At 34.8% G+C, this 12,500-nt stretch overlaps 1 protein-coding gene across 1 annotated transcript in view; it reads left to right on the top strand.

The window, feature by feature from the left end:
* Positions 1 to 12,500, top strand: part of LOC115210932 (opioid-binding protein/cell adhesion molecule homolog) — a 967,526-nt gene that overhangs the window by 792,706 nt on the left and 162,320 nt on the right. Inside the window, exon 5 of the mRNA XM_029779720.2 lies at positions 9,985 to 10,113. Within this exon, the coding sequence (XP_029635580.1) occupies positions 9,985 to 10,113 (129 nt within the window). The remainder of the gene's footprint in view (positions 1 to 9,984; positions 10,114 to 12,500) is intronic.

Below are 12,500 nucleotides of genomic sequence, written 5' to 3'. Positions count from 1 at the left end.
TGAGGATAGATATATTCCTCTTTGGTAGAGCTCAAATTGACTTTTTCAAGTTTCACTTGAAAAAGAGGCGTTCCTGTATCAGGAGGGCCACATCTCTATCATCCTCCTCGGCTTTTTTTTTACCTTTGTATGCTATGCATATTTCCCTTCTTTTCCAGTGTATACCATGTATACTTTATTTTTCATCTTTTTATTTTGAACATTTAATTATTTTTTTATCTTTTTATCATTTCATTATTATATATAAACCCCCACACTCTATGTCTGTCTCTCTATTGTCCTTCTCTTCCTTCGCCCCAGTGGCAAATAACTGAAATTATTATTATTGTTGTTGTTGTAGTTATTATTATTATTATTATTATTATTATTATTATTATTATTATTATTATTATTATTATTATCATCATGATTTCGCTTTGGTATAGCGATTTTAACAACCTGGTGTTAGAATTCAATGTACATGCTTTTCAGAGCAAAACATAACATCAGTAGAGTACAGAGCGGTGATAGGAAATTAAAATGACAAGGGAATAAGAAATATCGTGAACTTCATTAGCTTACAGCTGTGTTTACTATAAAATAGAGTACATCCATTGTTGAATGTTTGTGCGTCATCCTATAGCTTCATCAAAGATTCAAGAATAAAGTGAATTTCTTTACAAGGCATACGTATATGTAAATATATGTATGTATGTGTGTATGTATGTCAAGACGTTCACTGACAGAAGGGTGTCAAGTGGAAAGCGAAAGAGAAGAAACATTATAAAAATTGAAGCATAATCTATTGGTATTCCGTTGCAGTTGTTTAAAATCAGTTTTATGAATTTCCAAATGTGTTTCAACTATGATTTTCATGAATAGAATGTATTTGTGACAAGCAATCTCACATTATAATATGAATGTCTGAATATATAGGCAGTAATTCTTAGGAGATGTATTTTATATTCCTAATCTAGACTATGAAATGTTAATATATGCCACTTAATTCAGAACTAAGAATAACCAAAATAATAGTGGTTTAATAATTTTCGATAAGTAAAATAAATTACGCATATATTGTTGTATATACTTTTTCATACTGCAATAACCAAATTAAAATATTTTTGCAGCTGAATGACCAACCTTGCTATAATTTAGAAACTGTAAAATAAAAGTCTATTTCGATCGTAGAAAGCTAAAGAAAATCTGACAATTCAAAAAATCGGTGATGAATAATGTTTGACTTTTTACAAGTCGATTAGTAAATAGATTACGTTGCTATATTTGATCGGTACTTCTAGAAACACGTTATTATTTAAACAGGTATACGGCGGTGAGATGACAGAATGGTTAGCACGACGGATAAACTACTTAGCGGCAGTTAATCCGGCTTTACGTTCTGAGTTCGAATTATGCCTTTCATAGGTGGTAAATTAACTACTCATTGAGACTTGCCGCCTCTCCACAAAAATTTCATCATGGGTCTAAAGTAGAAAGGATAACTTAAGCATGTAGTTAATATTCTTATACATTAACTAAATTTTGTGAAGTAAAACACCATGGAACATTTTCCTTTCGTATTTCTATCAACTATGTCTTTTACTTTCTCTGAGTATAATTCAATAAAAATCGTTTATTATATATATATTATATATATATATATATATATATATATATATATATTATATATATATATATATATACATATATATCTGAAGAAATATATGAATTTTGAAATGAGTTTGCAACTTGTAATATGCTATTCTCTATAAAATGATATGCATTATAAACAGTAAGTTGCAATGTTTTACAAAAAAGGAGAATTGTAATTGTCATTTGATGTGTCTATGGTTTTAATTGCTAAAATGCCCCATGTTCTAATTAACGCACATGTGTCTTAACTGCAGCATTAGAACAGCATTAGAGCAATGTGGGTGTTTCTTAATAGCCTAGTCACATTATAAATATGTGTGTGGGTATGTATGTGTGAATATATACATGTGTATATTATACACACACACACACACTCACACACACACACACACACACACACCACACACACACACACACACACACACACACACACACATATATATATATATATATGTGTGTGTGTGTGTATGTATGTATGTATGCATTTTTGTATCAGGAAATTAAAGCAAGGTAGAAAATGATAAAATAATAGTTCGTTTTAGTAACGGTTTCCATCTTTTAGGCTTTTTGAACTAAGAGTAAAAATCACATTAGAACAATGCTACACAATTTCTTCACTGCAAATGGTCCTGCACTTTTCAATGTTATCCAGAAAAAAATTGAAGTAGAAAAAGATCACACATCTTTCAAACTGTACCTGGACAAATTCCTCCAGGAAATACCGGATAAACCACCTACATCTGGATACGTTTCAACCAGCAACAACTCTTTGCTTTACTGGTCCATGGTGTCCCGAAATAATTAAGTAAAATACTTTTCCATGTAGTGGTATTGAGCTAGTCATGGCCTGGGCCGATAATGGCCGAAACCAATCTATGTTATCTAAGTAAACCGCTCTAATGCGTAGTTAATACACATTAATGAAAGCATATACACGCACAGGGACCATAATCATCTGAAAAGTGCTAATCGAGAATTCTTAATAATGACGCGTCAGTTTCGGCAATTTCCGTTGCGTCATCAGTTAAAACAGATCGTCTTCGGCTACTTCCGGTCTCGCTTCGACGTTAGTATCTATATTTTCGTCGTCCAAATCATTGGATGATTTAGCGATTCCCTAATGTGTTCTAGCAATGTAGATGTTTCTTAACACCCTAGTCGCATTTAGTGACATTTGTAATTCTCCTTTTTTGGTGAAACATTGCACACTGCAGTTTATACTAATATATTTATATATATATATAAATTGAAAATGATTAAACACAATACAGGGACAGCAATGCGGGAGAAAACAAAGGATGATGAAAAGATATTGGTTTAACTCGTGAAAGAAAAATGAAGTATCTTTGACATTTTGGACTCTAACTCCTGTTCAGACAGAAAAGAAGAGGAAGAGAAAGCAATAGGAGAGAGGGAAGGGGAGGAATATATGTGTAAAACTATGTTTAAATATTTGGGAGAAAAGTAGAATTGTGATGGGTTTACATGTCAATGGGAATACTCTTGAATGAAGTGGACTTAAAAGATAGGAGCAGGGCTTTAGGTGTTTGCATTAGTATGCCTGTGCTTTGTAGCAGGTATAAAGTGGGGAATGTAATTGTGTGATTTAGGTTATATATCTTTGTGTGGGTTTTGTAAATCTGTAAATTGCTGACATTAATGTAAAGTAAGGGTGATGTCGGTATGTGTTTGATTGCTAGGTCGGTATAAAGAAAGTGTGTGTATGTGAGCATGTTTTTGTTTTTGAATATATGTGTCAGAGAAATGGGGTAGAGTGGTTTTCAGTGGTTGAACGCATATGCACTGAGAACATCGATGAGTGTTTGAGTGCACGTGAGCGTTTCTGTAATTGAAAAGCGTGTTATGATTAATGAATAAAAGAGAATTTTCCGGAAACGTGCGAATTGGCGCAAAAAGCGAACGTTTTATGTGAGGCATGTGTTCATGAAAAAGAAGTCAATGGAAAAGTTTATTCTGATAGCATAAAATCCGAAGGGGGAAATTAAGAACATGTAGCCGAGAAGGTAAATGCCAATATGTTGCACTGCAGAGCGGTAGTAGAAAACGTGGAAAAATGTGATACAAATGTATGATTTCCATTATTTCAACGCCTACTGCTCTGACAGGTGCCGTCTTAGGTTATCACAACTTGTATGCAAAACAAATTGGTAAGGTCGGTTGAAATGAATTTATAATACTCTATATATTTGAATTCAGCCAATAAAATGTTGAGTAGAGCACAAATATGCCTTAACCTCTTGATATGCCCACTTTATTGGCAAATATACTAGTGCCTACTTTTTGATTACTCAACGGCTACGAGAATGTGTGTGAATATCATATGTATCAAAATGGGTCCGCCATAAGTATCATCTTATTTTTATATAATTCATTTAGCAATGATTTTTCTACACTAGAAAAAAATAATATATTGCTCGTTGTTGATGAAAGATGTGATGATATCAGAATATTTTGACATCGTCGCTTGACTGACACAAAAATGAAGCATTGAAGAAAATTTCATGCAATAAATCTCAATGTAGTGATATCAAAACTTACGAAAAGAATACGAGTGCATGAATGGCTGTTTCACAGGTTACTTTACATTATGTTTTTACAGTTCGACAGCACTAATTTTTCAAACTTATGTGATATAAAGATTGTAAGATTTTTATTAGGAAACAGCATTTTTTTTAGTTTCAAAGTAAAGTGATACATTTAAAGATATTAAGCAAACACTTTCAGCCGAAAACTGAGAAAACAGGCACGAATATCGTTTTGAATATCTATATCGATATCGATAACAATCGGTTGAGAAATTGAAACGGAATAAAATATTAAGATAGAATTGAATTATTGGAGATTAAACAAGGTATTTTGGTTATGCAAAATATTAGTCATAATTTTTTGTACTATAGTCACAGAGTTTGAAAGTTTTGAGTTAAAGGGGATAGTCAATTACATTGACCTCACTGCTCAACTGATATTTATTTTTTTCGACCCCCAAAGAATGGAAGACAAAGTCGACTACGGCGGCATCGGAACTCAGATGTAATGTCGGGAGAAATGACACTAAGCTTTTTTGTCAAGCATGCTAACGATACTACCAGCTCGCATAATGATGATGAGGATGATAATAATAATAATAATAATAATAATAATAATAATAATAATAATAATAATAATAATAATAATAATAATAATAGGGCTACAGCAAATATTCTGCTCAATACCACAGATTTGCTTGTCAGTTGTTTGACCTTAACCAGTTGAGCATGTCCCTTAGTGGCTGACGATATGTGCATCTCTGATCACGAGCAGAAGTAGTGGAGGAGCATCATAGCCATGTGTTGAGAGGGAATCTTTGGGGTTTGAATAATTCACCTCTGGAAACATAGGTGGTTCGTTCAACATCCTTAAACAACCCTTATTCAGGGACCTTTTGAGCGGGATGAGTTATTCGATCAGAAGAAAATTCTAACTGGGCCCCACCTGCAAGGTCACGTGCTGTTTATCTTGATATGAGATCACCATGTCGCGCACATATGGTTGTGATGCATGTGCCTAGTGTACCCTTATCAGACGGGTAGTCATGATGGGTATACAAGGCTTTGTATATTTTACCCCAGTGTCACTTTGATGGTATGCACTGCTCGTTCACTCAATAATAATAATAATAATAATAATAATAATAATAATAGATGTCCTGATGTAGTACCAGGCAGTGGCTCTCATGGCTTCTTGTCTTAACTGATTGAAAGTGTTATCTTGTACATCGTTTTGTCTTGGTATAAAAGATGGGCTACAGCAAATATTCTGTTCAATACCACAGATTTGCTTCTGGGTTGTTTGACCATAACAAGTTGAGCATGTCCCTAAGTGGCTGACGATATGTGCATCTCTGATCACGAGCAGAAGTAGTTGGAGAGCATCATAGCCATGTGTTGAGAGGGATTCTTTAGGGTCTGAATAATTCACTTCTGGAAACAGGTATTTCGTTCAACATCCTTAAACAACCCTTATTCAGGGACCTTTTGAGCGGGATGGGTTACTCGACCAGAAAAAAATTCTAACTGGGCCCCACCTGCAAGGTCATGTGCTGTTTATCTTGATATGAGATCACCATGTCGCGGACATATGGCTGTGATGCATGTGTCTAGTGTACCCTTATCAGACGTATAGACATGATGAGTATGCTGGGCTTCGTATATTTTACCCCAGTGTAACTTTGATGGCATGCACTGCTCTCTCACTCAATAATAATAATAATAATAATAATAATAATAATAATAATAATAATAATAATAATAATAATAAAACTGATGATGATGATGATGATGATGATGATGATGAAAAAGGCATCGGTGGGGTGATGCATACTCTAAGCGCAGATAGCTTTTTGGCAGATTGCAGTGTGGCTTACGACGCGGTACTTACGTATGTTTTTTAATTGAACTAAATTAAGCTTTGTTAGAATTTGACTAAACTTGCTTATCGGGAAATTTGTAATTTCGATTTTCTTTTTATTTAAAAGATATTTTTTGTTTTAAGTATCAGCATTATAGGTATTTATACTGCTGTGAAATTAAGAAGCCAACTCGTAAATAAACGAAACCCTCGAATTCATCTCTATACACACATAAAGAGTCGCATATCTATGTTTGCATTTACGTATCTTTGAAGATAATCAAACAAAATTTTCATCTCATTTCGAGCCACTCACCCAATAAGTATTTTTGCTAAATTTGGTGAAAAACCGTTCAGCCATTTTTCAGTTATTTTGCAAACACACAGACAAAGATGAGTGATTACAATACGTTGCTTTATTATACACGCAAAGTGTAATAATAATAATAATAATAATAATAATAATAATAATAATAATAAAAATTAGAAAAGACCTGTCGATTCTTAATGAAATCAGCAAACAAGCAACGCTACTGAGCAACAAAAAGAGAACAAAAATGCTCCGCAAATATAACATCACAGAAAAAGATTTGCCGGAGATAAAAGAAAAGCTGAAGCAAAATATCCTTGCCAAAGCTCAAAGGATCCGCCGGTACGAGAAACGCCAACGCTTCTTTGAACAGAACAAAAAGTTCAACTCCGACTCTAAAAAGTTCTACCAAGAACTGGGCAAAAATAAAGTAGAAGTCACTGCAGCACCAACGGCAGAAGAATTGGAAGAATTCTGGAAAGAAATATGGTCGGCGAACGAACAGCCAAAAAAAAGGAGTATGAAAATAACAAACTCGGCATCTGAACAACTTTGGACCCCCATAACAACTGAAGAGGTCACCCAGGCACTGCAAAAACTAAGCAACTGGAAGGCACCTGGGCATAACAAGATCCCCAACTTCTGGTTGAAATATCTAACAGGAATGCACAAAATGCTGGCTGAAAACTTTAACAGCATACTAGCAGAGCCAGAGACAATGCCTGAATGGCTCGCGAAGGGGAAAACCATCTTAATTCCCAAATCAAATGAAACAACAAAACCAGAAAACTACAGACCAATAACCTGCCTCCCTACTATGTTCAAGGCATTTACTGCAGTGATATCACAAAGGCTGAACAAGCACATGGACGAAAACAAACTGTTCCCAGAAGAGCAGAAAGGATGCCGCAAGGGCTCATATGGCTGTAAAGATCAACTAATGATTAATAAAGCCGTAACTGAAGACAGCCACAGAAAGAAGAAAGGCCTCAGTATGGCCTGGATTGACTACAAAAAGGCGTTTGATAGCATCCCCCACACATGGATCCTCGAAACACTAGCCATTAACAAAGTAGCACCAACAATCATAAAATTCATAGAGCACTCTATGAATAAATGGCAAACAGTCCTACACCTCCAAACAAAAGAGGGACTCATGAAAACCAAAGACATCCCCATTAGAAGAGGAATATTCCAGGGAGACACGCTCTCTCCACTCCTTTTCTGCTTGGCACTGTCACCTCTATCTGATATGCTAAATAGAACTGGATGCGGATATAAATGTTACGGCAAAACGATCAGCCACCTTTTATATATGGATGACCTAAAACTATACGCTGCAAATGACAAACAGCTGGAAACACTATTAAAGACAGTTCATGGATTTACCAAAGAAATAGATATGAAATTTGGATTAGAAAAATGCGCCAAAGTAACCATGAAAAGAGGAAAACTAGTTAAGAGTAACAACATCACACTAGATAAAACCAATGAAATAAAAGAATTAGACCAAAGCCAAACTTACAAATACTTAGGAATCCATGAACTAGATAAGACACAACACACACAAATGAAAGAGAAAATAAAAAAGAATATTATAGACGAGTTAGATCAATACTAAAAACAGAGCTCAATGCTAAAAACAAGATAATAGGTATCAACACTTTAGCTGTCCCAGTTATAAGTTACAGCTACAATATCCTTAACTGGACACGAAATGAACTGTCCAAAATAGATAGGAAAACAAGAAAAATACTGACAGGATCTAGGATGCATCACCCAAAATCTGACATAGAAAGACTATATATACAACGTATAGAAGGTGGTAGAGGCCTTATACAGCTGGAAAACTACTATAAAATAACCACCATAGGACTGCAAAAATACCTACTTCAGAAGGAAGGAAAATTGATCCAGATAGCAGCAAAACACGAGCAAAACAAAAAACTGTTCTCAGTATTTAAGGAAGCTGACAAATACAAACAAGAAATCATACCACCTAATAAACACAAAGAAGAAGAAGATGATGAAGACACAACAAAAGCTATAAAACAAATGAAATCCAAACTAAAAATAGAACAGCAACGAGCCATGATAAAACGATGGCAAGAAAAGTCCCTTCATGGTAAATACTGCACTAAACTAAACGCAAAAGAAATAGACAAAGAAAAATCTCAGCAATGGTTGAGAAGCTCAGGACTCAAAGCAGAAACAGAGGGATTTTTAATTGCAGCACAAGACCAAAGCCTCCCCACCAGAAATTACCAAAAACATGTAATGAAAAGAAATATTACAAGTAACTGCAGAATATGTAGAGATGGACAAGAAACAATAAATCATATTATCTCTAGCTGCCCAGTCCTGGCTAAGAAAGAATATATTCACAGACATGACAGAGTTGGAACCTACATACATTGGAAGCTATGCCAACATTATGGAATAACAACAGAAAAAAGATGGTATAGGCACACACCAGAAAAGGTCACAGAAAACGAGAAAGCAACCATACTCTGGGATATGCCGATACACACAGATAGAGAAATTAAGGCCAACAGACCAGATATAGTTGTCAGAGATCATGAAGAAAAAATGCTTTCTAATTGATGTATCAATACCGGCAGATGACAACGTGTCTCTAAAAGAAATGGAGAAACTCTCAAAATACAAAGACCTGGAAATAGAGGTAACTAGAATGTGGAACCTGAAAACAGAAACAATTCCTATCATAGTAGGTGCATTAGGCATGATAAAAAAATATTCAGACAAATACATAACAAAAACACCAGGACTTACAAACACATATAACATACAGAAAATTGCACTACTAGGCACTGCACACATCCTACGCAGAACACTTTCCATACAATAACCATCAGAGCATCACAACAAATCACAGCACATACCCAAGGCACACAGAGCTGCGCTCGGTAGTGAAGTGAAAGCACGCCAAAAAAAATAAAACTACTGAATAATAATAATAATAACAACAACAACAAAAACAATAACAAGAACAATGTTAATAATGTTTTCAAATTTTGGTAGAGGGCAGCAAGTTGTGAGGTTAAGTCGATAACATCAGCCCCAGTGCTCAACTAGTAATTATTTTATCGAATCCGAAAGGATGAAATGCTAAGTTGACTCGGCGGAATTTGAAGTCAATACGTAAGGTAGCACGAAATACCGCGAAACATTTTTGCCCGGCATCCTAATGTTTCTGCCAGCTTGGATAATAATAATAATAATAATAATAATAATAATAATAATAATAATAATAATAATAATAATAATAAATAATTGATTGATTGATTAATTTTTTAATTAACTGATTGATTAATTAATGGTTTTATATACATTAACTCAACTTTCTGACATAATTCGGATAGTTTATTTCATCCTTTCTAAATATTGACATTTCTAAACGACCCGAAAACTTTCTGAATTAAAGAACAGGTAAATATTTAGATATGCAGTATTTACAGACGACCCAAGAATCTCACGCTTTCAAAGCATTTATTTATGTGTTCCATAATTTATTTATTTATTTATATATTTATTAAGTGCGTATTATCATTGTCATTATTATTTTAATCTAAAATATAAATGTGTTAACATTGTATTTTTTTTTTCTTTTGCAGAAATCGGTATGAGTGGAGAAGTGTTAAAAATTCGCAATATCTCTCGGTATTGTGATGATATTTATGAATGTGTTGCTTTTAACGGTGTACCACCTACAGTCAGCAGACAGATTAAAGTATCCGTACAATGTAAGTATAAATCTTTATCTTAAAATAAGAAGCATTTTTTTCTTTCTTACTTTGGTCATCATTGAATCGTTTCTTACGTTAATCACACTTCCAAAGTTTGCATTTTTATGGATAACCGTTTATCTGTACCCGACGAATCCTACTCTGAGACACACGCCCGCGAATTTTCTTTTTCTGAAAGACTAAAATTTCCCATGTCCTTAGTTTCACTCTCTCCACGCAATGACCAATGCAGCCTCACGTCACTGTTGTCGCGAGCTAACACAGGAGGTAAATGGCCGGAATATCTTTATATATAAAAGAGAAGTTGTGTGTCTGTCTCCTACGATTTAGATTCCTAACTACTCCCACATTTTGCGGTGCAGTTTAACCAAAACCGGGTATCTTATAGTCGTGATTCATATCGAGCCCTTCTGGTTATTAGCGCGCGTCTACGATGAGTCTACGATTTAAAAAAAAAATTACCATCATTTTTTCCATTTTAATGCATTTTTTCGCTATCATATAAGGGAAGTAACTCTCTAAAAATGTCTACGATAAGTCAACGATTTTAAATAAAAATTTACCATCATTTGTTTTCCATTTTTAATGCATGTTTTGCTATTTTTTGGCTATAACTCTCTAAAAATGCTTATATAGTTATTTCCCTTACAAACCCGAGCAACGCCGGGCGATACTGCTAGTGTTATATAAAATATTCAGTTAAACCTTTAACGCCATTCCGTCAATCCACATTCATGGACAAGTAATTTATTTAATCGACTCCGGAAGAATGAAAGGCAAAGTTGACTAAATTGAATTGCATTTTTCAATATTTAAAACATCTACACATGGAATGGGTGGAGGCGCGTGGCTTAGTGTTTAGGGTGTCAGCATTATGATCGTAAGATTGTGGTTTCGATTCCTGGACCGGGCGACGCGTTGTGTTCTTGAGCAAAACACTTCATTTCACGTTGCTTCAGTCCACTCAGCTGGCAAAAATGTGTAACGCTGCGATGCACTGGCGTCCTGTCCAGCTGGGGAACACATAAGCCATTGAAACCGGGAAACCGGGCCCATGAGCCTGGCTAGGCTTTAAAAAAAAGGGTGCAAAAGACCCCACATAGAATGAGACACCGAGTGAGCGCAGTTCTAATGCTTGCTTAACTGTCACACGTAGTATTTTATGACCTGGCAGATTGTACCGCATCTCCACTAACATTTTTACGTATCTAGGTAGTCGTGAGCAGACATAGGCAACCCCTTGACACGGATATCCCTGTCTCAGCGAAACATTCACGATAGAAACAGAGAAAACGGTGTTAATTTTCACCCGCGTAAACTAAAGCAATGTGAATTTTTATGCCGTAGGAGAAGACACAACGCATTGCTCGACTAAGGAATAGAACCAACGAACTTATGATCGTAAGCTCAACACATAATTAGGCCACGCACCTTCATGCCTCTGTGTGTGTGTGTGTGTGTGTGTGTGTGTGTGTGTGTGTGTGTATTTTTGCTGTTGCTTAGCCCTACGTCAATTCAAATTAGCAGTCACCTTTTCCTACTATAATTTTGTAGAATATCAAACTTTGCATAATTTGATAAAGATGTAGCAAAACTCTCAGCAATCTTGTTTAAGATAACATATAATATAATTTACGATTAGTGCACGATATTAAATCTCATACGATAGAGTAAATTACTTGATAAATCACTAAATTCTAATAAGTGAAGACTAACAGGTAGCAAAAATAATTGTCTTTCCTAGATGCAATTCTCAATCTAAGCACGTGAAGAGTAGATATAAATGTTAGATTCAGAAAGCTTTCCTTTGTAGTTCTAAATTACTAATTTATTAAATACTTAATGAGTAATCATTCATTCTGATTGTATTTTACTGAACTTCTAGATAACAACAGAAATTATTTCTTCCATAATATATTAATTCTCTGAATTCTGTTATTTAATACCGATGTGACGTTTGCCTCATCGTAACTACTATAGTTCGAGATGAGTATCTTATCTTTAAAAGTTCAATCTAGATTCAAACATACAGATTTTGACTATATTTATCTTCTTGCTGGGCGTTTTGGAGAGGTGATACACTGCTGTTTCTGTTTCGAGTAATTAATTTTCCCCTCTCTCGTAGACATATATACATACGCGTATTTATGGGCGCGCATGTGTATGTATGCTTGCATGAATGCATATAAATACCGTGATTTTTATGTAGTTCCAAGACATCATTGAGGATGTAGAAGTATGATCAGAGGCATTTCAAAAACATTTTGAAATACCTTTTCTCAGGTACTCTGCATTTAGAAATGCATTAGCCAATGTAACCTTTACTTTCCGGGTCAGTAGAGTGTGACATGGAAAAGTTTTGTTTGCTATTTCTTACCCGATTT

The sequence above is a fragment of the Octopus sinensis genome, linkage group LG4, assembly GCF_006345805.1.
Source record: "Octopus sinensis linkage group LG4, ASM634580v1, whole genome shotgun sequence".
Classification (NCBI taxonomy): Eukaryota; Metazoa; Mollusca; class Cephalopoda; order Octopoda; family Octopodidae; genus Octopus; species Octopus sinensis.
Note: the sequence above shows the minus strand (reverse complement) of the source record. Positions and strands in the feature narration are given on the sequence as shown.